Source organism: Pan paniscus, chromosome 18 (genome assembly GCF_029289425.2).
Source record: "Pan paniscus chromosome 18, NHGRI_mPanPan1-v2.0_pri, whole genome shotgun sequence".
NCBI lineage: Eukaryota > Metazoa > Chordata > Mammalia > Primates > Hominidae > Pan > Pan paniscus.
This window is the reverse complement of record NC_073267.2, coordinates 23,267,097-23,293,262: the sequence shown is the minus strand read 5'-3', so window position 1 is coordinate 23,293,262 and position 26,166 is coordinate 23,267,097. Positions and strand designations below refer to the sequence as shown.

General features: G+C 44.3%; 2 protein-coding genes across 12 annotated transcripts in view; both read left to right on the top strand.

The window, feature by feature from the left end:
- LOC117978585 (RNA polymerase I-specific transcription initiation factor RRN3-like) overlaps nucleotides 1-17,689 on the top strand; it is a 28,232-nt gene extending 10,543 nt beyond the window's left edge. Inside the window, exons 5-13 of one of the 3 annotated variants that reach the window (XM_055099976.2) lie at nucleotides 100-229; nucleotides 678-737; nucleotides 1,676-1,739; nucleotides 2,798-2,867; nucleotides 9,810-9,902; nucleotides 11,682-11,812; nucleotides 12,683-12,867; nucleotides 14,660-15,970; nucleotides 17,552-17,689. In XM_055099976.2, coding sequence (XP_054955951.1) covers nucleotides 100-229; nucleotides 678-737; nucleotides 1,676-1,739; nucleotides 2,798-2,867; nucleotides 9,810-9,902; nucleotides 11,682-11,812; nucleotides 12,683-12,867; nucleotides 14,660-14,805 — 879 coding nt within the window. In that variant the 3' untranslated portion in view covers nucleotides 14,806-15,970; nucleotides 17,552-17,689. Of the gene's footprint in view, nucleotides 1-99; nucleotides 230-677; nucleotides 738-1,675; nucleotides 1,740-2,797; nucleotides 2,868-9,809; nucleotides 9,903-11,681; nucleotides 11,813-12,682; nucleotides 12,868-14,659; nucleotides 15,971-17,551 lie in introns of those variants that run through there. The other 2 variants (XM_055099977.2, XM_055099978.2) reach the window with 2 other exon arrangements.
- Nucleotides 17,690-17,701: 12 nt separating this feature from the next.
- CDR2 (cerebellar degeneration related protein 2) overlaps nucleotides 17,702-26,166 on the top strand; it is an 83,793-nt gene continuing 75,328 nt past the window's right edge. For 8 of the 9 annotated variants that reach the window (XM_063598517.1, XM_063598516.1, XM_063598513.1 and 5 more), the window contains exon 1: nucleotides 25,153-25,364. Coding sequence is in view for 1 of the 9 variants with exons in the window: in XM_063598511.1 (XP_063454581.1) it covers nucleotides 21,209-21,275; nucleotides 25,311-25,364 (121 nt within the window). In the remaining 8 variants the exon portion in view is untranslated. Of the gene's footprint in view, nucleotides 21,276-25,152; nucleotides 25,365-26,166 lie in introns of those variants that run through there. The other variant, XM_063598511.1, reaches the window with a different exon arrangement.

Sequence of the window (26,166 nt, the reverse complement as noted above, 5' to 3'; positions counted from 1 at the left end):
CACCATTTATTTTACTGTCAAGTATGTAATTCAGAACTTTGGTAATAGTATATGTTATATTAATAACATGCTGCTTTTATCTTTCTTCCCCCACTCTAGAGATTTCCTTGGTTGAATAGAAGTCACACAGTAGTGGAAGAGTATTTGGCTTTTCTTGGTAATCTTGTATCAGCACAGACTGTTTTCCTCAGACCGTGTCTCAGCATGATTGCTTCCCATTTTGTGCCTCGTAAGTCATTACTCTTTGCTTGCTTGGAATTTTCTTTTCTTTTCTTTTTAATACTTCTTTATTAAAATACCACCTTCCCCTTATGTATGAGAGACTGCTACCATGGAAGATTCCAGATGCATATTGGCACCAGGTCTGATAGACATATATTCCCCGTAATGACCCCTATGGAGGTGTCTAGATTCATTTGTTGCTGTGAGTTTTATGAATTATAACTTGCTTTATTGAACTCCTGGTGAAATCTAGGAATTTTTAGCCATTTAAAAACTATAAAGTTGCATTACTTTTTTTCAGATTGTGCATTTAATTAATCAGTGGGCTAACTTTGGATTATGGAAAAATAACTTTTTTTATAGCTGTTCATTGTCTAGGTCAATAACTTTTTTTGTATAGCCATTCATTGTCTAGATCAATGACAGAACAACATATTTTCTTTTTCCCTCAAAAGCCCGAGTGATCATTAAGGAAGGCAATGTAGATGTTTCAGATTCTGATGATGAAGATGATAGTAAGTATAAAAAGGTTTAAAGTCTGGGCACAGTAGCTTACACCCATAATCCCAGCATTTTGGGAGGCCAAGACGGGAGGATCACTTGAGGCCAAGAGTTTGAGACCAGCCTGGGCAACATAGTGAGACCTTGTCTCTGCAAAAAAACATTTTTTTTCAAATATTTTCTTTAAAAAGGCTTAAAGTAGAACTAGGCAGGGTAGTGTGTGTCTTTAGTCACAGCTACCTGGGAGGCTTAAGTGGGTGGATTGCTTGAGCCCAGGAGTTCAAGCCCTGCCTGGTGGCAAGACACTGTCTTCTTTAAAAAAAAAAAGTAAAGCACAGAATACCTGGCACCTATTCTAATAAGTAGACTGCAACAAATGACAACCTTTGATGTAATCTTTTTGTTATATTTACCATTGATATGCAGTCAGTTGTCCTGAATGCATTATTTATATAATTAGTCCATTTAATTTTCATTGATGCTGGTGGAGAAAAGTCTTGAAATTATTATTTCTCTGATAAATTATTCCGTTTTGGTTAGCATGTGTTTTTAGCTTCAAGTATGTCACTTTTTGTTTGTTTGTTTGTTTTTTGAGACAGAGTCTCGCTCTGTTGCCCAGGCTGGAGTACAGTGGTGTGATCTCAGTTCGCTGCAGCCTTCACCACCCAGGTTCAAGTGATTCTCCTGCTTCAGCCTCCTGAGTAGATGGGACTACAGGCGTTTGCCACCATGCCCGGCTAATTTTTGTATTTTTAGTAGAGATGGGGTTTCACCATATTGGTCGGGCTGGTCTGGAACTCCTGACCTCAGGTGATCCACCCACCTCGGCCTCCCAAAGTGCTGGGATTACAGGCGTGAGCCACTGTGCCCGGCCTGCATTTATTTTTAGCTTCAAGCGTGTCGCCCTTCAGTTTTGTTTTGATGCTCATACTCTGAACTTTTCTCCTTTCAGATCTTCCTGCAAATTTTGACACATGTCACAGAGCCTTGCAAATAATAGCAAGATATGTACCATCGTGAGTATACTTTTCCTTATTTTGAATGTTTAATTCTCAAGAAAATTGTAATCAATTAGTAAAAATTATAAAATGTTAATAGTATTAAAGCTTGAGTTTTACATTGCATGTTTTTTTTGTATCCACTTGAGGAAACATTACATTCTACAAAAAGTGGCATTTCCATTTTCTATTTATTCTCTTTAATTGTTTTTCAAAGTTTGTATGCAGATTCTCCCCCAATTTTGTATGGTGGTTGGAATTTTGTTTTTATCTTCAACAGATATGCTATCCAAAATTTTTCAGTGAGAAACCCCTGGGTGTGTTTGTGTCATGCCATATGAATAAAAATTGCACTTCTAAGAAAAGCTTTTCAGGTTTGTGGGTTTCTTTTGGAGGGGTGGATTTCTAGTTCCCTCTGTCTGTTGATTATTTGTTAACTTAAAAAAATCCAACTTGATTATTTTTTCTTCTTTTAAAAATAATATACATGTGTAGTGGGAAATGTCAGCAAAAGTGCTGTTATGTTTCTGTGGGAGAGAAGCTCCCTCTTTGATTTGCTGTTGATATCAGAGTTAACAGAAGCTTATTTTCTCTAAGTCGTTATAGACTTTCTCAGAAGCTATACATTGTAAGTTCCAGTTCTGGCCGGGCGCGGTGGCTCACACCTGTAATCCCAGCACTTTGGGAGGCTGAGGCGGGTGGATCACCTGAGGTCGGGAGTTCGAGACTAGCCTGACCAACATGGAGAAACCCCGTCTCTACTAAAAATACAAAATTAGGTGGGCATGGTGGTGCATGCCTGTAATCCCAGCTGTTTGGGTGGCTGAGGCAGGAGAATTGCTTGAACCTGGGAGGCGGAGGTTACAGTGAGCCGAGATTGTGCCACTGCACTCCAGCCTGGGCAACAAGAGCGAAACTCTGTCTCAAAAAACAAAAAAAGTTCCAGTTCTTTGAGGTAGGGGTTCCTGTTTGCCTCCTATATCTATCGATATTTGCTTTTAGAATGGTAGTTTTCCTTTTTATTCCTTTTCTAGAAAGTAAAGTTAACATGGATTGATTTAATTTTTTAAAAATAGGACACCGTGGTTTCTCATGCCAATACTGGTGGAAAAATTTCCATTTGTTCGAAAATCAGAGAGAACACTGGTAAGAAATATTTTCATTGAGAACATCATGGAAAAGTTGTTTGTATGATTTCATTTTAGATGATATTAGGTCTTTTTCTTTCTTTTTCTGTCTTTATTTTTATTTTTCTTTTTTGAGACCGAGTCTCACTCTATCGCCCAAGCTGGAGTGCAATGGCATCATCTTGGCTTACTGCAACCTCTGCCTCTCAGGTTCAAGCAATTCTCCTGCCTCAGCCTCCCCATTAGCTGGGACTGCAGGCAGCTACCACCATGCCCAGCTAATTTTTGTATTTTTAGTAGAGACAAGGTTTCACCATATTGGCCACACTGTTATCGAACACCTGACCTTGTGATCTGCCTGCCTCAGCCTCCCAAAGTGCTGAGATTGGTGAACCACCATGCCCGGCTGATGTTAGGTCTTTTTCTTAAAGGTTACTTTGTCTTCTAGACTTTAAACTGATGTCTAAGAATTTGACTCAGATTCCTTTCTTATAAAGCAGCTATTGGGGATTCGCAGTGCCTTTTTCTGTTATTACTATGTGCAAGTCAAGGTCTGAGTTCATTTCAGGAATATCTGTAGTGGCTTTATGCTCATATGGGCAAGAATTACTAGAAGATAATAGTTCATGTATTACTAATTGTGAACATGCCTTATTTTAACCTGAAAACAAAGCCTTCCATAGAAGAATTCTGCTTAAGTTTTTGTACAATGTTCAGATCATCTGTGCAGTTTTTAATAATTAATAGTGGTTGCCTTAGTAGAAAACCGAATCTAGTAGCATACAAAAAGAATTACGTACCATGACCAAGTGCGACTGATGTTAGGAATGCAAGATTGATTTTTTTTTTTCGGGGGTGGGGGGACAGTCTCTGTCTGTCACCCAGGCTGGAGTGCAGTGGCACCATCTCAGCTCACTGCAGCCTCTGCCTCCAGGGTTCAAGTGACTCTCCCACCTCAGCCTCCCAAGTAGGTGGGACTATAGACATGGGGCACCACACCCCACTAATTTTTGTGTTTTTGGTAGAGATGGGGTTTTGCCATGTTGGCCAGACTGGTCTTGAACTCCTGACCTCAAGCAATCTACCCATCTCCACCTCGCAAAGTGTTGGGATTAGAGGCGTGAACCACCGTGACCAGCCGAGATTGAGTTAGTACCTGAAAATGAATTAATAAAATATTTTGTAGCAATAGAACAAAGGACAAAAACCACATAATCATCTCAGTAGATGCAGAAGTGTGTGACAAACACCAATATCCTTTTATGAGAAAAACAGAAGGAAATTTTCTCAACCTGATAAAGGGCATCTGAAAAACCCACAGCTAACATCATATTCAGTGGTGAAAGACCAAAAGTTTTTTCCTAAGACAAAGAACAAAACAAGGATTTCCGCTCTTGCTGCTTGTCTAGCCAAGGCAGTTAGGCAAGAAAAAGAATTAAAAGCATCCAGATGGAAAGGAAGGCATAAACTCTCTTTTGCATGGTGATTTTATATGTCATTCTAAGGAGTTTACACACACACAAGAAATTTTAGAGATAATAAATGAGTTCAGCATGGTTACGGGACAGAAGACTAACATACACTAACCAGTTGTTCAAGACAATTGAATAGGGGAGAATAGTCATTTCAACAAATGCTGCTGGCAGAAGTGGATATGAACGTGCAAAACAGTGAAGCATATGGATATCCATATACAAAAATGAACTCAATAAAAGCCCTACATGAAGTGTAAAAACTAAAACTCTGAGAAGAAAACGAGTACATTTTCATAATGTTGGATTAGGCAGTAATTTCCAGATTTGATGCCTAAGCACAAGCAACCAAAGAAAAAATGCATCAATTGTACTTCAAAATTAAATGTTGTTATGCTTCATAGGACATCTTCAAGAAGATGAAAAGAATCCCCAAATAATGGGAGGAAATATTTCTAAATTTTATGTCTGGTAATGGACTTGTATATGTAAAGAACTCTTATAATTGAATAATAAAAGGGCAAATAGCCCAACTGAAGTGGGCAAAGGATCTGAATAGGCATTTCTGCAAAAAAAGCACATGAAAAGAAGCTCAACATCATTAGCCATCAGGGAAATGATTTCACTTCATGCCCACAAGGATGGCTATAATCAGAATGAGAAGACAGTAACAAGTGTTCACAAGGATATGGAGAAATGGGAACGTTGGAACTGTCATATGTTGCTGTGAGAATGTAAAATGGTGCAGCCGTTTTGGAAAATAGCCTGGCATTTCTTCAAGGTTAAATGTAGAATTAACACGTGACTCAGCAGTTCCATTTCTGGGTTTATACCCAAGAGAAATGAAAATATATGTCCACAGAAAAACTTGTACATGGATGTTCATAGCAGCAGCATCCATAATAGCCTCAAGTAGAAGCAACTCAAATGTCTGTCAACTGATGAACAGATGACAAAACATGGTACAATGGAATATTACTCAGCAATGAAAAGGAATGCTTTATATGTTACAACATGATTGGACCCTAAAAACATGCCAAAAGACTGTGTATTATATGACTCCATTGATAGGAAAGGAATGGTTTACATGTTACAACATGATTGAACCCTAAAAACATGCCATAAACTGTGTATGACTCCATTGATATGAGAGGAATGGTTTACATGTTACAACATGATTGAACCCTAAAAACATGTATTATATGACTCCATTTATATGAAATGTCTCAAAGAGGCAGATTCATAGAAAGACTAGTGGTTGCCAAGGTCTTCATTTTTTAGGGGTGCACTAATGGATGTAGGATTTCTTTTTAGAGTGATTAAACTGTTACAAAATTGCTGGCTGGGTGCAATGGCTTACGCCCATAATCACAGCACTTTGGGAGGCTGAAGTGGGAAGATCCAGGAGTTGAAGACCAGCCTGGGCAACATAGTGAGAAAATGTCTCCCTAAAAGGAAGAATTAACCTCATGTGGTGGTGTGCACCTGTAGTTCTAGCTACTAGGGAGGCTGAGGAGGAAGGATTGCTTATCCCAGGAATTCAGGGTTGCAGTGAGCTATGATTGCACCACTGTACCCCATCCTGAGAGAGAGAGCAAGACCCTGTCTCTAAAAGAAAAACAGATGTTCTGAAATTGATTATGTTGATGGTCACATAACTGAATATATTAAAAACTTAAATTGTATACTTTAAGTTGGTGATTTTATGATATATGAGTTTTATCAATACAGCTACTTAAAAACCTATAGTTATGCAAATTAAAAATTTCATTTACTGGGGATAATTGAAATTATTATACCGAACATAATACATGTAGAAACAGTATAGTTTTTGTATTGCTGGATAGTCTGTTTTTTTCTTTTTAAATATTTGAAACTAAAGGTCATGTAATTGATGTTTTTCTTACATAACTGTGAAACATTTATTCTCTGTTGAAATGTTTTATCTTACGTTTTCTCCTTTAGGAATGTTACGTTCATAACTTACTAACGATTAGTGTATATTTTCCAACCTTGAGGCATGAAATTCTGGAGCTTATTATTGAAAAACTACTCAAGTTGGATTAAGTATTGAGTAATCTATTTTTATTTTCTTTTTTTATTTTTTATTTTTATTTTTTTCATTTACTGACTTGAATTTGTTATAATCACAGTATGTGGAAACAATAGTCAGTGATAGAAAAGAATCCACTTGGCCAGGCATGGTGGCTCATGCCTTTATTCCCAGCACTTTGGGAGGCCGAGGCAGGCAGATCACCTGAGGTCAGGAGTTCGAGACCAGCCTGGCCAACATGGCGAAACCCCGTCTCTATAAAAAAAAAAAAAAAAAAAAAAAATTAGCCAGGCATGATGGTGGGTGCCTGTAATCCCAGCTACTCAGGAGGCTGAGGTGGGAGAATTGCTTGAATCCGGGAGGCAGATCTTGCAGTGAGCTGAGATCATGCCACTGCACTCCAGCCTGGGCGACAGAGCGAGACTCCATCTCAAAAAAGAAAAGAAAAGAAAAGAAAAGAAACCACTAGCACCATTCTTTGCTTCCTTTCTTTGAATGTGTCTTGAACTCCATCTGTGCATGTACTGGGAGTTGTAGACAGTTCCTTCTCATGATTGGAGAACAAGGCATTAAATACATAGTTATCCAAATGTAAAAGTATGGTTGTGGAAAATGCTATGAATGAAACATACATTATGAGTTAGAGAACCTGATAGAATCACAGTGGGGTCAGGAAGGGATTGCTACAGAAGTGATTTTTCCTGTTTGGCCTTTCTTAAGGGCAGATTATAATTATAAACAGTTAAAACTTTGTTTAAGGAGGCCCACACTAAGGTGCAGTGGGAATGAAAGGAAGTGGTAGATTCTAGTGACATTGTGAGGAAAGGTGAACTGGTCCTTGAGACTGGTTTGGAGGAGGGGAGGCAGACAGTAAGGGAAAGGAATCCTTCAACAGTTGCTCCCTGTGGAATCGAATCTTGGTGTTGCCATTAATGGTAGTTAGAAATATGAAGAGGAGGCCGGGTGTGGTGGCTCACGCATGTAATCCCAGCACTTTGGGAGGCCGAGGCGGGCGGATCACGAGGTCAGGAGATCGAGACCATCCTGGCTAACATGGTGAAACTCTGTCTCACTAAAAATACAAAAAATTGGCCGGGTATGGTGGTGGGCACCTATAGTCCCAGCTACTCGGGAGGCTGAGGCAGGAGAATGGTGTGAACCCGGGAGGTGGAGCTTGCAGTGAGCCCAGATTGTGCCACTCCGCTCCAGCCTGGGTGACAGAGCAAGACTCTGTCTCAAAAAAAAAGAAAAAAAAAAAAAGAAAAAAAATATGAAGAGGAGGCAGTTGGAAGAGTAGTTCCATCTTGGCCAGGTTCAGTTGCTGGTGTGCAGCCTACCAGAGAATACTCACAGGCAGTCGTGGCTGCAGATGGGGACCTGAGCATAAACCTTTGGAAAGATGCAGTTTAGGACAGGGGAGGAGAAGGGTGATCAGAAGTATGGGGAAAACCAAGAGCCTGGATGCTCAGGAAGAATCCACCGGAAGGAGGAGTTTGGTCAGCAGCATCAGATACTGCTGTCATTTTTTAGAAAGATGAAAAGAGCAACAGTCCTTGGATTTAGTGGTTAGAAGGTAGACTTTGTTGCTTTCTGGAGGACCATGTCAGTGAAGACGCAGAAACTGCATTTCGGGAGAGGATGTGGATGGTGGGGAAGCAGAATTGGGGCTGTTAGAGACCTTGGTGCAGGGTTGTGGTGGAAGGAGGGGATGGAGCAGGGCTAAGAGGCGTGGTTTAGTAGTGGGGAGACATGAGCAGGTTTGTGGACTGAGGGGAGAGGAGCTTTGGTGGAGGAAAACATTGATGCTATAGGGAAAGCAGGAAGATGGAACAAGGTCTTAGAAGAGCTGGAGCTTGGGCTCACTGGTGCAGTGCTCCCTTGGAGTTGCACCTCTCTGGCCAACTGTATATGTACTCTTTATAGTCTTTCTCTGGTATATACTTAAGGAACATTTTAGAATGTTTACAAAGAAGGTCAAGCATAGTTAATAAAAAATGGCATGGTTTGAGTGGTATGTTAAGATATTTGAATGGTGATATACCAAAATAAATATTGCATCATGCACATTTGGCTTGCAGTTCATCATTTTTCTGCTCAATTGATTGACGATATGTTTATTACAAAATGTGTCTGTGAGTGTCTTGTACATAGAGATTGTATTAGTCCATTTTCACACTGCTGATGAAGACATAGCTGAGCCTGGGAAGAAAAAGAGATGTTTTTGTTTGTTTGTTTGAGATGGTGTCTCGCTCTGTTGCCCAGGCTGGAGTGCAGTGGTGCGATCTCGGCTCACTGCAACCTCCACCTCCCGGGTTCAAGCAGTTCTCCTGCCTCAGCCTCCTGATTAGCTGGGATTACAGGCACGTGCCACCATGCCCGTCTAATTTTTTGTATTTTTAGTAGAGATGGGGTTTCACTGTGTTAGCCAGGATGGTCTCAATCTCCTGACCTCATGATCCGTCCACCTTGGCCTCCCAAAGTGCTGGGATTACAGGCGTGAGCCACTGCACCTGGCCAAAAAAGAGGTTTAATTGGACTTACAGTTCCACATGGCTGGGGAGCCCTCAGAATCATGGCGGGAGGTGAAAGGCACTTCTTACATGGTGGCGGCAAGAGAAAATGAGGAAGATGTAAAAGTGGAAACCCCTGATAAAACCATCAGATCTCGTGAGACTTATTCACTATCACGAGAACAGTATGGGGGAAACCTACCCTATGATTCAAATTATCTCCCACCAGTCCCCCCCCAACAACATGTGGGACTTACAGGAGTACAATTCAAGATGAGATTTGCGGCCAGGCATGGTGGCTCATGCCTGTAATTCCAGCGCTTTGGGAAGCTGAGGCCGGTGGATCACCTGAGGTCAGGAGTTCGAGACTAGCCTGACTAACATGGAGTAACCCCATCTCTACTAAAAATACAAAATTAGCTGGGCACAGTGGCACATGCCTGTAATCCCAGCTACTCAGGAGGCTGAGGCAGGAGAATCTCTTGAACCTGGGGGGCGGAGTTTGCGGTGAGCCAAGATCTTGCCATTGTATTCCAGCCTGGGCAACAAGAGCAAAACTCTGCCTCAAAAAAAAAAAAAAAAAAAAATGAGATTTGGGTGGGGACACAGAGCCAGACCATATCAGAGCTAGAATAAATGTTGAATTTGTTGAGGCTACCTGACATAGAGCATCATGTGATAGTTGTCGATTTTATATAAGTATGTAGTAAAAGGGGCTTGGTTTATTATATTTAAATTCCTTCATGACCTAGGTCAGTTTACAGGCTTGCACCATAATTGTGTATTGTGTTGGGGTGTGATATAAGGCACTAATCTGGACACCTTGAACGTGTGTATATCAGATGAATTTCCATCCCAAAATAACATAGTTGTATTTTTTAAATCCTTTTATTCTTCCCCCCCCCCCCCCCCCCCCTTTGTTATAGGTGAATGCATCCCGGCAGGGTATTGAAGATGCTGAAGAAACAGCAAATCAAACTTGTGGTAGGACACATTCCATGGAAGGATTGTTTAATATGGTTAGCAATTTATTAATGAAAGTGGAGATGAAGTTTGTCATAATCAAAGGGTGGAAACAGCTAGTGCTGCTCATCTTTGTTAAGGCTTTAGATTGAAAGAATTAAAATAGTTTAGCAAACTTGAAAACGATTCCTTATATGAGTAATTTGCTGCCATGTCATTTAGCACTTAGCATAATTGGTCTATTTCCAAGGCTTTGAATTTGGGTTTGGTGAAGTATGTTTCACTTTTGTTGTTGTAACTTTCAGTGTTTGTTTTTGTAAGCCAGATGCTGTCTGTGAGGGCGTGGCTAATAGAAAACATACCTGTTTAATTTCTGCATTTTACCACTTTTACACTTTATAGCATTACTTCTTACGAGTAGCTGGGACCACAGATTACCATGCCTGGCTAATTTTTGTGTTTTTAGAAGAGGCGGGGTTTCGCCATGTTGGCCAGACTGGTCTTGAACTCCTGACCGCAAGTGATCTGCCCACCTCCTGCCCCGCAAAGCGTTGGGATTACAGGTGTGAACAACTGTGCCTGGCCCACGTTCCCTTCTCAGTACACTTGGAGAGAAAACAGATTGCTGCCTGCCAGCCCAGCTAGGTGCTCCGAAAATGTCATCCTGCTTTTTGGTCACTAGGTGGTGCTCTTCCCTTAAGCCTTTCTCTATTAAAATCTCATATGCGGTAATTAACAGTATTTCCTTTATTCTTTCCAAGGGTTGAGTTGTAACTAGCCCAAACCAACTTATTAATCTAGAATTTTAAAAACTTTAGGCTTTGTCTTTTCTTCTTCTTCTTCTTCTTTTTTTTTGGTGGGGGAAACAATATAGGCTTTTCCTTCTCTGCAACGATTTTGTGGCTTCCTAGAGGTCAGGAGAGTGTTGGTCATGGGAAAGAAGGTTGAATTCAGTCTGCCCACATGGGCGTGCCTAGCTTTAGAACAGCGCTATTTAGGAGAAGTTGGAAGTTACACCGTTTGGTGAGAAGCTGTGTCTATTTTTTTCCATGATTGGCATAATTAACTCAAATACCAGCTGTACGTTAGTCCGTATTTCTGTTCATGGTTGAGTTCAGTGTGTCCAGAGACCGGAAGGTGCTTTGCACTCACAGGAGTGCCCATGTGGAGCTCCATGGGATGTGAATTATTGTTGGTCACCAGTTCTGGCTGACATTGGAATCACTTGAAGAGTTTTTATAATATGTGGATTCCAAAGCCCTGTCACAAACCTATTGAATTTGTACCTCCCAGGTTGAATTTTTTGTTGTTTTTTGTTTGTTTGTTTTTTGAGATGGAGTCTCACTCTGTCACCCAGGCTGGAGTGTAGTGGCATGATCTCAGCTCACTGCAACCTCTGCCTCCTGGGTTCAAGCGATTCTCCTGCCTCAACCTCCCAAGTAGCTGGGATTACAGGCACCTGCCACCACGCCTGGCTAATTTTTGTATTTTTAGTAGAGACAGGGTTTCTCCATGTTGGCCAGTCTGGTCTCGAGCTCCTGACCTTGGGTGATCCACCCGCCTCGGCCTCCCAAAGTGCTGGGATTACAGGCGTGAGCCACTGTGCCTGGCCCTGGGTTGATTTTGATGCTTAGCTAGGTTTGGGATCCATTGGATTATTTAACACCCGAGGTGCCTTTTGTTTTTAATGATATTCTCTCAACGTGTTTTAAAAATGAAGCCCATGAGATAGTAGAACTTTTCCCTACATTGGTGAAGTAAAAATCTTGGGATTTTGATAGCCAGATTATCTTAGGCATTAAAAAATATCACACCGACGCCCTCTCTTTTTATAGGGATTCGCAGAGGCATTTTTGGAACATCTTTGGAAAAAATTGCAGGATCCAAGTAATCCCGCCATCATCAGGCAGGCTGCTGGAAATTATATTGGAAGCTTTTTGGCAAGAGCTAAATTTATTCCTCTTATGTAAGTAGCATAATTTTCTGAGTACTTTTTAATATCATGCTTTAAAAAGAGTATAGCATTGTCTCAAGTCAGAAATATCTCCCATATGTTTTTGGCATGTTTTTAAAGTGAATAAAATTCCTACTCTGTGCAAGATATTTATATTTCTAAGTGGTGATTTTAGAATAAAGTGTCTCCTTTTTTATATATAAAACCCTGTATGTAAGGCTTTTGTCATCTCTTTTGTGTGGTTGCACTTAAAGATCCATTTGTTTTGTGGATAGAGGACAGTGTTGTATACTGTTTTGATTCTTTTTGTAGGTTTGTCATTTTTTCATTTGCATTCCAAATCTATTGTATCTGTTAAAGCTGAAGAAAACCCCTTTTAAAGGTAATAGACCTATCTAGGAGGCCAGTTTCTTTCAGTGGCCCATGAAGATATCTTTGGACAAGGATGCTGTTGAAACCCTTCCCCAAGAACAAAATTATTCACCATAGGACTTGACTGGATGCATCAGGGAATACTGAAGTCCACCAGACTGTCTTTCTCTTGAGAGGTGTTGGTGAACATGTCCTATTTGGCCAATCACCCTAAGAGGGGTGCCTTTGAGATGGTTAGGAGAAACTGCTTTCCATCCCTTGGGACGTTCTTAGGGGCTCACCTGTTCCTAGAAGGTCAGAGCTACTCTGCCTTGTAATTCGAAGGTTGTCTTCCTACGCAACCATCCTTATCCTTCCTTTCTTTGCTTTTCCTCTGTACCCATGGGTATGATTTAAAGAAACCTATGAACTTACTTAGCATGGTTTGTAATGAAAGGCAGTTGTGTGTTTTTATGTTATTCTGATTTTTTTATGAAGTGTAAAGTTGACTTGAATTTTTCTTTTATCTAGTACTGTAAAATCATGCCCAGATCTTTTGGTTAACTGGCTGCACATATACCTTAATAACCAGGATTCAGGAACAAAGGCATTCTGCGATGTTGCTCTCCATGGACCATTTTACTCAGCCTGCCAAGCTGTGTTCTACACCTTTGTTTTTAGACACAAGCAGCTTTTGAGCGGAAACCTGAAAGAAGGTCAGTGTTGTGGGAGTGCTGGACTGGATTTTCCTTGTGTTCTTGTCACCCTTCAGAATGGTGATTCATTACTTTTTTGAGATTTTTATAAAAACTGGATTCAGAAAACTGCATGTACACTCAAACTTTTAATAATAATTTCAAGCAGCTCATAGGCCCCTACAAACCCCTTAAGATAGATTTGAGCTTGAGAACCCTACAAACCCCTTAAGATGGATTTGAGGTTAAGAAAGAGGTTTCTGCCTTTGAAGGTTTGAAATGTGAAGATGTCTCCAGAGGTGAGGCTGAGCCCTGGGCTGTGCCAGCGCCCTGTACAAAGCTTCAGTTGGATGCACCTTCTCTTTGTTGTCCTTGTAACAGCCCAGTAAATGGCAGGTATTCTCCCTTTACAGACAGCACCAAAGCACAGGAAAGTCATTTTCCCAAGATCACATGGTTACTGGCAGGATTAGAAAACTGAAGCCAGGTTCAGCTGACCCTAAAGTTTGAGTTTATATAGATTAAACTCTGCCTGAAGCCTTGAGACTTAATTGACCAGTATTGTTTTGCTAATTTCTAAGAGTTACTTAGAATTCAAATCTATCAGTTGAAACTTATTAGATTAGTGTATTTTAGTTGAAGAGAGTCTCCAAGAACAGTGTTTATAAGTCATTGTAAATTGTTCTGTTTATGTTTATGAATAATTCATATGGTTTTGTGGGTCACTTCCTCTAAACCAGGGTCTGTCAAGCCTGCATGATTGCCATTTGGGCTGCATCATCCTTCATCGTCGGGGGCTGTCCTCTGCACTGTAGGATGTTTAACAGCCTCCACCTACTAGCTGCCAACAGCAGTCCCTGACCACCCCCAGCTGTGACAACTAAAAGTGTCTCCAGACACTGCCAGGTGTCCTCTGTGGGGGTTGCAGTCTCTTAGGTTAACAGCCACAGCTCTAAACTGAAAGTTGTACGTGTTGCATTATATATGTTTACCTACATCCTACATGCTTCTAAAAGATGTTGTATGAACTAGTAGGATGAGGTTTTATCACAAGGTAAGTAAATACAAGCTCTGCTTTTCTTTGTATAAATTAATGCCAGGAATCTGAATTAAATATCTTGTTTTTGTAAGCAGTGACATTCCATTTAGGTAATTTTTATTGAAATATGCATCAAAGAAACTCCTAAGAAAATATACTTAAGTACAAGTTGGTCAGCTTGCCTCTTAAAATAAATGTGATGTCTTTATTTTACTCATGTAGGAAAGAATTGTATTCATTAAGTCTAAGAAAGTGGCTTCTGTCTAAATTTGCCGTCCGTTGAGGTAGAAGGCAAATTTGGAGTTTTCTTGTTTAGAAAAAAAACTACAGATGACTACTGTGCACCTGAAAACAGCACTCAGCTTCACTAACGAGACATGCAAGCTAGAATCAAATTGCTGTTTTGTTTTGTTGCCTGTCGTGATTGTTAGCTGAAACCAAATCACAAGGTCTTTTTCTCCCTCTGTGTTATCTCAGCATACACTGAGCTTACAAACATATGAACTTCACGTTGTCATGGAATCTTACAGCCTGCTACTTCCTAAGTTTCCTTTAGAGAAGCTGCCTTGGTGACCAATGAATGTGGTTAGCCTAGTGATACTCTTCTGGGCCATATACTGTGTGACTATCTGCATGGACCTTTATTTAAAGCATTTCTGCAAATAATTTTTTTAAGTTTTTTAAAAATGTGTGATAATTTGTGCTTTTAAAGATATCTTACACTTTTCACTTATTTGTACCTTTAAAAAATGTTTTTTTTTTTTTAAACCAAAGGTTTGCAGTATCTTCAGAGTCTGAATTTTGAGCGGATAGTGATGAGCCAGCTAAATCCCCTGAAGATTTGCCTGCCCTCAGTGGTTAACTTTTTTGCTGCAATCACAAAGAAAGTTATTTATGCTTTCTTGATGGGAGTTATTTAAAATATTTTTATTTATGTTTATCTAGTATTGTAAGAGTCTGTTAAATTTCTATGAAATTAGTAACATTATAAAAGGCCAGGCATGGTGGCTGATGCCTGTAATCTCAACATTTTGGGAGGCTGAGGTGGGAGGATTGCTTGAGGCCAGGAGTTAAAAGACCAGCTTGAGCAACATAGTGAGACCCTATCTCTATAAAAAAAATTTAAAAATTAGCTGGGTGTGGTTGCCTGTGCCTGTAGTCCCAACTACTCAGGAGGCTGAGGTAGGAGGATCACTTGAGCCCAGGAGGTCAAGGATGCAGTGAGCCCTGATTGTACCACTGCATTCCAGTCTGGGCTCCAGAATGAGACCCTGTCTCTTAAACAAACAACAACAACCCAGTCCTTGCAGGAAATACTGTGATACAGCTATTGTTTTTATACTTTGATGGCACTGGAAATTACTACTACTTCTTATCCAAAGGGCAGCCCTTTGAAATAAGTATGGCAACCAGTAAGCTGAGAGGGGCAAAGCCATAGATGCTTATTAGAGTGACTCCTGTAATAGTAATAGAAATAAACTGGACATGAGGCAAATGTTGACCTGTAAGAGATTGGTTTAGAGAGTTCTGTTCTCTCAGGTCTGGTAGCTATGGCTAATCCATAGCCTTTCCTCTGTGCCAGGCAGTTCTAAGCACTTTACATAGAACTCATTTGATCCTCAAACAACCCTCTAGGATGAAACCCTGTTTATCAACTGGGAGGTGGAGGTACAGAGAGGTGAAATCACTTGCCTAAAGTCATAGAGCTAGACTGGCAGCACAGATTTAAATGTAGTCTGGCTCCTTTGTAAGCTTTCACTAAGTTATTCTGCTTTATGGAGAAAGCGAATTGGAGAATTGAATATTCAATGAGGATATTTAGGCCAGATCATAGCTTAAAATCTTCAACAGATAAGAGCCAGCAGCTTGCTGAGCTCTGTCAGCCTCTTTAGTTCTCCTTTGCTAGGCATCTGGTTCAAGGTGTCCTCTCTTCTGAGTCTCAGTGATAGTAAAGGATTAGGAAAAGGCATAAAGAGACCAATAAGCAACGGCGGTGAGTGGGTGGAGGCTTCAGCACGTTGGTTAAGATGGTGAGCAGCTCAAAGAGTGAGGATGGATGAAGCAAAGCAGAGGCCGCTGTCCCTGGTATGTTCTCGGGGTGGGGACAGAGGACTGCATTTGTGAACCATCTGGTCCGGGGCTTTCGATTTGGGGTTGGCATGCACATTGGAGGGACAGAGTGTGATGCGATGTGAGGCTAAGAGCAGGGGATTGAAATAAAAGTCTCTGCCTAGGTACAGATATGGTAAATAAAGGCGTGTACCATTCTGTAGCTGTTGCTTTTGCCTGCTTGATGCTTTTGAGATTGAACCATATTGACACAAAGCTTTATTTTGATTTTAACTGCTGTGTTATGTTCTGGGAATCTTTTTTATTGAGTCTTTGTTGGGATTTCATCTGTTAGTTTTTGTCTTTTTTTTTTTTTTTTTTTTTTTTTTGGGACAAGGTCTTGCTCTGTCACCCAGGCTGGAGTGCAGTGGTGTGATCTTAGCTCACTACAACCACCACCTCCCAGGCTCATGCAGTTCTCCTGCCTCAGCCTCCCGAATAGCTGGGACTACAGGCGCCTGCCACCACACCCAGCTAATTTTTGTATTTTTAGTAGAGACGGGGTTTCATCATGTTGACCAGGCTGGTCTCAAACTCCTGAGCTCAAGTGAACCACCTGCCTCAACCTCCCAAAGTGCTGGGATTACAGGTGTGAGCCACCGTGCCCAGCCGGCTGTGTTAGTGTTTTAGTGCTCAGGAACATTCTTGTTTGTGGGCACACGCTTCCTTGTCACATACCCGGAAGTGCGGTCAGTTGCGGGGTTGTAGGAGATGCAGATCTTCAACTTTACCTGATAGTGCAAACCACCCTCCATTGTGGTTTTGCTGATGTGTCCTCCACCAGGAGGAGGGGTCAAGTGCTGTGAGCCTTGGCTAACAGGACAGAAATCAAAGTATGTGGCTTGAAGTTGCCATGGTGACCTGAGAACCTGAGATGGAGAGTGACAGAAGTGAGATCTAAGTCCTCATCTTGGAGAAGCTGTCCAATAAATAATTTTTCAAGTTGCTCAATCATTTAGAGACAACTACTGGAAAAATTAAAAACATAATTGTCTTTATTTTGTGTTTTCTTCTATGCATTTAACTGTTCTCACTCAGCATGCCTAGTCCTTTCTGTGCCTGTTTTTGAGGTCATGACTTAGTCAACCCCGTGTCCCTCCTTCAGTAAAGGCTTATTTCTTCTTCAGTGCTTCTTCAGCAAGTCTCTTCACCAGCCACTATTTCCTCTTGAGTAACTCCTGAATCCCTTTTCCACCAACCTTCTAATTCTTTTGCAAACAGTAAAAATAAAGACACCTATAGTTATGTAATCTAAGAGTTTTGCCTTGCAAACATTTATTTTTAATGAATAATATCTATTACTCATTAAAATATAAGCCCAGTTTCACATTCTGAGTGATAGCCACGTTTTCTTTCTCCTTAGCAAACTTGCAGATAGAAGACCCATAGAACGGTATCCTAAAAGTGTTACTTTCTGCTTTATATTGTTATTTTTACTAGCACTTGTTATATTCAGCAATTTCTCTGTGGTAGGTACAGTTGTCACATGCAGCTCACATCTGCAGAGTCACTCCAGCATGTTAATGCCTCTGTCTGTGTTGTTTTTTTGTTCCACAGTAAGTACCAGCTCGTCTTCTGCTACACCATCATCGAGAGGAACAATCGCCAGATGCTGCCAGTCATTAGGAGTACCACTGGAGGAGACTCAGTGCAGACCTGCACAAACCCACTGGACACCTTCTTCCCCTTTGATCCCTGTGTGCTGAAGAGGTAGGTACTTTTAAACATTGACGCTGGAGGAGGTGGATTTTTTTTTCTTTTTGAGACGGAGTCTCGCTCTGTTGCCCAGGCTGGAGTGCGGTGGTGTGATCTCGGCTCACCTCAAGCCAGCTCGCCCAGCCTGGCATGAGCTGGCTCATGCTTATAATCCCAGCACTTTGGGAAGCCAAGGTGGGTGGATCACCTGAGGTCAGAAGTTCAAGACCAGCCTGGCCAACATGGTGAAATCCCATCTCTACTAAAAATACAAAAATTAGCCGGGTTGGTGGCGCACACCTGTGGTTCCAGTTCTTCGGGGGACTGAGGCAGGAGAATCGCTTGAACTTGGGAGGTGGAGTTTGCAGTGAGCAGAGATTGAGCCACTGCACTCCAGCTTGGGTGACAGAGCGAGACTCCATCATGGAAAACAAACAAACAAACAAAAAAAAGCACTGCCATCTATGAATAGCAGCATGGCACAAAACAGAAGCCACTAGAGAGAGTATTGCGGGACCCTTGTTTTATGTAGCAAGAAATGGAGGCTCAGAGAAGGGGCGACTGCCAAGGGTGAGTGACCCAGTGCAGGGAGCCGGCTTCCGTTCCGACTGCAGATTCTAGCCCTTCACCAAGTCACTTCTCCTCACCAAGGGCTTCACTTGAACCACTGCAGTCTTCCTTTCAACAGTCGTGGGAGACACAGACCAGTCCCTATTTTACAGATGGGGAAAAAGGAGGCTTGGGGAACTCCTTGGCCAGAGGCCACAGAGGCCTCCCAGTGGGACTCTGTGCTCTGCAAAGAAGGGAATCTGGGGAGCAGGCACCCTTTAGAGAAAGAATCTGCATCGAACATCCACAAAATCCAGCAGGAGGCCACCAGGAGCTGATCCCCATGCAGAGAGGAAGCACCAGCACCCTGGGTGAGTGAGGCCAAGGTCACAGTCGGTCCCCAGGAGAGCTGGCAGCCGGCCCAGGGCCCAGACGGGCCTCTGGCTCAAGCCCAGCAGAGGCTGTGTCCACTGGGCCTTGAGGTCTGCACGGGAGGCCCGTCCCTCACCCCCCAGGGCAAGAACAAGCCCACGCCTCAGCCCTGTTGGCGGTGGAGCAGGGACATCCCTGCAGTGCTTTAAGGGCACACTTGTTATTTTTTGTTCAGCTCGTGGCAGCAGGTGTGCCTTGGAATCTAGATGTTTTTTGTATCCCCAAGGGAACCCAGGCTCAGGTTTTAGGCTAGAAAACAAGAAAACTGCAGATGGTAATTATCCCCCAGGATCACTAGTCAAAGCCTGCTTTTGGTCAAGAATCTCAACCTGCGTGCCTGTCTGTGTGGCACACCCTCCTCAGGAACAGCCTCGCAACTTTCCCTGGAACCTCCCCTTCCCCACCACACCTGGTCCTGGCGAGGATATTATTCACATCAGTGAATAAAATGCTAATTTTAGTGGGGGGCTGACAAACAGTTCTCACACACCAGTGTGCACCAACATCCCCTGGAGAGTGTGTTAGAGCACAGACTCCTGTCGGCCCGGCGGCTCACACCTGTAACCCCAGCACTGTGATAGGCCAAGGCGGGAGGGTAACGAGAATGCATCTCTACAAAAATAAAAATAAAAAATTTAGCTGGACGTGGTGGTGCATGCCTGTGGTCCCAGCTACTCGGGAGGCTGAGACAGGAGGCTTGCTTAAGCCCAAGAGATTGAGGCTGCAGTAACCTGGGATTGTGCCACTTAACTCCAGCCTGGGCAACACCGTGAGATCCTGTCTCTCAAAAAAAAATAATAATAACAATAACATACACACAAAAGAACACAACCTGTGCTTCCTCTAGACATTCTGACTTGGCAGGTGCAAGGCAGATCCAAGAATCTCATGCCAGCAGGCTCCCAGGTGCCGCTGATCCCGCCAGTCCATGGCTTTGTAAGGGCATCTGCTGTGTTGCTGGCTCGGCTTCCATCCTCCTGCCTCCTGGGTCCAACATTCCTGTTTTCCTTGGGAGCCCATCCCCGACTCCCATTCACGGGGTAGGAGGGAGTGGGGACCTGGGCATGGCCACTCAGAACAGCCCTGTCACTGGCTGCATCAATTGGTACAGGCATGGGCACGTGACTCAAGACCAGCCAATGAGAGCCAAGGAGTTTTTTTCTGGGATGTATTTAAAGAGATTATTTCCATAGCTGTGCCCCGCAGCAGGTGAGGGCCCTCCTGAGAAAGTGTCCACACGGGAGGGCAAAGCCAAGGTGGGGGATATCAAGGCCCAAGCCAATTTTGGGGCCTCTGAATGTAGCTGTACCTGAAGCCAAGTCAACCCCTGTACTAATAAGCCTCTTTTTAAAATCAGTTTGATTTAAGTTCCTATCACTTGCTTCCAAGAGTCCTGATACAAGCAAATAAAAGTGGCCAGGTGCAGTGGTTCATGCCTGTAATCCCAACACTTTGGGAGGCCGAGGCAGGTGGATTGCTTGAGGTCAGGAGTTCGAGACCAGACTGGCCAATATGGTGAAAGCCCATCTCTACTAAAAAATACAAAAATTGGCCGGGTGCAGTGGCTCACGCCTGTAGTCCCAGCACTTTGGGAGGCTGAGGCGGGCAGATCACCTGAGGTCAGGATTTCGAGACCAGCCTGACCAACATGGAGAAACCCCATCTCTACAAAAAATACAAAAGTAGCCAGGCATGGTGGTGCATGCCTGTAATCCTAACTACTTGGAAGGCTGAGGCAGGAAAATCGCTTGAACCTGGTAGGTGGAGGTTGCGGTGAGCTGAGATCATGCCATTGCACTCCAGCCTGGGTGACAAGAGTGAAACCTGGTCTCAAAAAAAAAAGTAAAAATACAAAAATTAGCTGGGTGTGGTGGCAAGCACCTGTAATCCCAGCTACTGGGGAGGCTGAGGCAGAAGAATTGCTTGAACCTGGGAGGCGGAAGTTGTGAGTCGAGATCACGCCACTGCACTCCAGCCTGGGCAACAAAGTGAGACTTAGTTTCAAAAAAATAAAATAAAATAAAATAAGTGACTAAATTGGCCAGGCGCAGTAGCTCATGCCTGTAATCCCAGTGCTTTGGGAGGCAGAGGCAGGTGGATCACCTGAGGTCAGGAGTTCCAGACCAGCCTGGCCAACATGGTGAAACCCCATCTCTACTAAAAATAGAAAAATTAGCCAAGTGTGGTGGTGCGTGCCTGTAGTCCCAGCTACTCAGGAGGCTGAGGCAGGAGAATCACTTGAACCCAGGAGGCGGAGGTTGCAGTGAGCTGAGATTGCACCACTGCCCTCCAGCCTGGGCGACAGAGCAAGACATTGTCTCAAAAACAAACAAACAATCAAACAAACAAAAAACAGTGACTAAACTGAGAGCAAAGAAATGGAAGGGAGGGAGCAGGAGGATCATCAGTTTCCATCCTTTTACTGTGTGCTCAAATGTAATTTGGCTGCAGGTGAGGTCTGTGCAGACCCTGGGTGAGGGGCGAGTTGGCTATGGCCTGTTTAACTCCACCTGTGCAGACTGCAGCTCAGCCTGGTCCATGCTTCGTGACTCAGCCTTGTCCTCAGGGAAGCTGGGGCTGGTGCAACTTTCAGAAGTGGTCCCAGGTAAGCCTGGCCCTCCTGATTCCATGGGTGGGGAATGCTGGTACAGGCCTAGCAGCTGGCTTTCCGGGGCTGGGTGGAGGTACAAGAGCGGTGATGTGTGGTGTTCGCCACTTTCCATGGTGCAAATACCCCTGCATGGCCGAGTTCAAGTTTTGAAGGTGCAGTCACCAATAGTGGAGTTGGGAAGAGATTTGCACAGTCAGCTCCAGAGCCAGCATGCGCCATCTCCCACCCGTCGCTGCCCCCTGCCTTCCTCCCTCTTGTCCCTGCAGCCTGGGATCTCACTGCTGCTCTCCAAGTGAGGAATTCCAGTAAGCCTTCTTAAGACTTCTTTTTGGTTTACCTGGCAGAACCCCACCTCAAACTGGCTTAAGCAAAGAAGAGGGAGATTTGCCAGCTCCGATCCTAAAGAGTCAGGGCTGCAACCGGGTGCAGGGGTTGTCGACTGCCAGGGCTCTGAGTGCTCCCCCAGGCTCTGCTTTCCCCAGGGGACACTCATGGGGGTTCCCTGATGGGGCAATGGTGGCCACCCGAGGCTGTGGCTTGGCCTCCAGTGGAGCGACGTCACCTCTTTCCCGGCAGTTCCAGCCACCATCCCAGGGCTGATTCTCAGGGGCCCGGCTTTGGCTGCTCGTCTGGCCAGCCCGAGGGTGACCCCGCCTGGAGCAAGGTGTGCTTGGAGAGTGGGAGGCAGCACTCCCGCAGGACAGCCGAGGACGCTGTTCCCAGAGTGAGGATGGGGCGCCCTCCTCACTGGACGTGCGTCCTGGCCATGGACCCCGAGCTGACCTCGGCCCCTCCCTGACTCGGTTGCTCTCAGGTCCAAGGCCACTGCTGCTGTCTCTGTCTCCCAGTGTCAGCCTCTGACCTTGTCCCAACCCCACTTTTGGCTTCCCCACCAGCTTCACATCTGCTCAAAGGATCTAGGCCCTCCCTGCCACAGACTGAAAGAAGGATCCGGTGTCTCTCCCGGGCCATGGAAATGAGCTGGGTCATCCCTCCCTTGGTTCCCATCCACGTGGGCCAGTCTGGTTTCACTTTATTTGTCATTTTCTCCAAAACCCAGTTTCCTTTTTATTTCTCTCCTACTCAGCTTCACTTGCTCCCGGTCCCCTCCCCGTCTCTGCAGCCAATTTTTCCAGGTTCTCAGTCCTCTCCTTCACAGATTTTCTGTCCTCTTTGTTCACCCAGATTGGGAATCTGGAGCTGCTGGTGATGGAGGGAATGAGAACCTCAGATGAAGGACAGGTAGGGCTAGAGAAAGGTTTTCAGAGAGAAACAGAGAAAAATGAGATGAAAACACAGCAAACCCTGGATGGAAGGAGGGGCAGTGCCCATAAGACGAAGGGAAGGGAGCAGACAAGGTGCAGAGAACTGCACACAGACAGGCTCCCGAGGCCTGGGCCACACGTGGCAGGGCCAGAAACAAAGCGAAACAAACAGAAAGGCCAAGGAAATTTCCGTTGGTGGGGACACTGCCAGCAGTTTTCCTAGGAGCTGGGGGTGCCAGCACTTGGAGCAAGCACGGGCCAAGGACGATGAGTAACAGAGGTGGCAGCAAGGGCTCTTTCCAGGGAGTGTGTATGGCCTTGAAGGCCAAGGAAGAAAGGCTGGGGGAGCAAAGCGGGGGGAGGAGGGAAGGGGGAGAGGAGAGGTGCCAGTCACAAAGGAAAACAGCAGCCAGATCCACGCGCTGCCACACTGTGCCTGTCCCACCTCGAGTGCCCCTGCAGATAGCTCAGCTCATTCCCTAAAGGTGCGGGAGGGCCCAGCTCATTGGGCAGGGCTGTATGAAGCGCTTGGCACCATTCCGGGAGAATTAAGCATTTAGTAAACAATAGCTTCCTTCAAAATAAATCCAAACGAGGCCTGAGAGCCCGGAGTTGGGGGGTGCCTGCCAGGCTGTCCGCATGAGAGGAGGAGGTTCTAGGGACCTCTTGGCTCCTCTAGTGGGGCACAAATCGGCAGCTCCAAGATGAGAGACGGGAAGAGTGAATTCCTCGGAGGGGAATCTTGGCACTGTTGGGACTGGCACTGTGGCTGTGCAGTTCAAGGACGACCCCTGGACTGAGAGGAAAGGATGTGACCATCACGCTTATATCCCGGGAAAGTGATTTATCATTGCAAATTCATAAACTGGCAGTCTAGTTCCTAAAACGACTACATGTGTGTGCATGTGTGTGTGTTCATGTGTGTGTGTGCATGTGCGTGTGTGTGCATGTGCGTGTGTGTGCATGTGTGTGTTCATGTGCATGTGTGCACATATGCACTGTGTATACATGTGTGCATGTGTGTTCATGTGTGTGTGCACGTGTGTGCATGTGTTCGTGTATGTGTTCATGTGCGGGTATGCATGTGTGCACTGCATGAGCATGTGTGTATACGTATGTGCACGTGTGTTCGTGTGCATGTGTGCACATGTGTGTGCACGTGTGTTGTGTGCATGTGTGCACACATGTGTGTTTCCATCTCCATTCTGTATGTAGCTCCTGTTTCTTCCCTCAGGCCTGGGTGTGAATATTTTTGGGGAAGTTAGGTAGAAGTCAGTGTCGCCTCTCTCTCTACAGATGTTTTCTCTGCTTTCTGGTCCTCAAGACTGAAAAATGAAAATGTACCAAACAGCTTCCAAAGTTTACCTGTTAGAGATTCAGCCACTGGGGAGCCACTGTTCCTGTTCTTGCTCACTTCAGATTCTAAATTCCCAGAGCAGTGACTCTGATTGGCCCAGCCCTGCACTAATTAGGAGCGGGACTGAGGAAGGGGCTCTGATTGGTCCAGCATGGTTTGAGTGCCCATCCCTGTCCAATCAACTGTGACCAGGGGTGGGATCATGTTGGACAAAATGTCAGGCGGTGGAGTCACTGTTGTTATCATTTGGATCCAAAAGCCCATTTCTTTTTTCTTTTCTTTTCTTTTCTTTTTTTTTTTTTTTTTGAGACAGAGTCTTGCTCTGTCGCCCAGGCTGGAGTGCAGTGGCGCGATCTTGGCTCACTGCAAGCTCCGCCTTCCGGGTTCACACCATTCTCCTGCCTCAGCCTCCCGAGTAGCTGGGACTACAGGTGCCTGCCACCATGCACGGCTAATTTTTTTTTAATATTTTTAGTAAAGACAGGGTTTCACCATGTTAGCCAGGATGGTCTCGATCTCCTGACCTTGTGATCCTCCCACTTTGGCCTCCCAAAGTGCTGGGATTACAGGCGTGAGCCACCGTGCCCAGCCCAAAAGCCCATTTCTAATCGTCCACCTTCCCAGATGCTTCCCAGGTGCACCGTGACCCCTGTGTGCTGTGTGGTCTTTTGTAGGGAGAAAGGATCAATCAAGAAAGGGAAACCCCTGCTCCCATGGAGCTTGCCTTCTGGTGGAATAAGAAAATTGGTAAAAATTAATTAATAAATAGGTACTTCTCTATGCAAGTTTACAGAAAAATAAACAAATATGTACATAAGAAAGAAGATGGTTTTGGATAGCGATAAGTGCTGCATGAAAATGAAACCAGGTGATAAGCCAGCGATGACTTCACTGAGGGAGGTTGTGAGCGTTACACAACATGGTCAGAAAAGACCCCGTTGGACCCAAGTCCCAGCTGGTAAGAAAGTGCCAGCTTCGTGACGGTGGGGAGAAGCATTCCAGTATCACCGTTTTAAAATATGAGCATCCTAAATATTACACAAACCATACTTACGCTAAATATTTGGGATCTACACTAAAAATGTAGTGTAGTGTAAAAATGGGGTTTCACCATGTGGGCCAGGCTGGTCTCGAGCTCCCAACCTCAAGCTATCCACCCACCTCAGCCTCCCAAAGTGCTGGGATTATAGGCGTGAGCCACTGCACCCAGCCAATCTGATGGTTTTTTTTTTTTTTTTTTTTTTTTGAGACGGAGTCTTGCTCTGTCACCCAGGCTGGAGTGCAGTGGCGCGATCTCTGCTCACTGCAAGCTCCACCTCCCGGGTTCACGCCATTCTCCTGCCACAGGCTCCTGAGTAACCCCTTTTGCTTGGTTCTCATTCTCTCTCTTGGCTGCCACCATGCAAGACCTGCCTTTCGCCTTCTGCCATGATTGGGAGGCCTCCCCAGCCACATGGAACTGTGAGTCCATTCAACTTCTTTTTCTTTGTAAATTACCCAGTCTCGGGTATGGCTTTATCAGCAGCATGAAAACAGACAAATACACTGTTGTTTCTTATTAAATGTTATTGGCTTATTTTGAAAACAAAAGCTTACCAAATACATGTGGTTATGGGAAGGGGCCAGAAAGTTACACTGCAAGTAAAAATATCAGTAACTATGTTTACTGGGTGGTGATGGCATAAACAATAGTTTTTCCTTTTTTTTTTTTTTTTTTTTTTTTGGAGACAGGATCTTGCTCTGTCGCCCAGGCTGCAGTGCAGTGGTGCAATCACAGCCCACTGCAGCCTCGACCTCTGGAGCTCAATTGATCCACCTCAGCCTCCTGAGTAGCTGCATCTACAGATGTGAGCCACCAAAAAAAAAATTATTTTTGACACAGGATCTAGCACTGTTGCCCAGGCTGAAGTGCATCTGGGCTCACTGCAAGCTTCTCCTGAGCTCAAACCACCCTCTCACCTTAGCCTCCCAAGTAGCTGGGACTAGAGCCTCACTCCACCACACCCGGCCTTGTTTTTCCTTTGTGAACATCGTTCTACAATGCTGTGGGTACATCGCTTTTTCAATATGAAGTTTTCTTTGGAAGTTTATAAATCCAGTTTGGGCCTTGGAGGAAAGCAGTCAGTGATAGAAATTTTGTGATTCTCAGTGAGTTTGGTGGAGCTTCGAGTTGTAGATTGTTTCCCAGGGACCGCTGCAGACACAAAGCCCTGACTGCAGGATCCCCAGTGATAAAAGTGATCAAAGGCGAGTGTGATCGGAT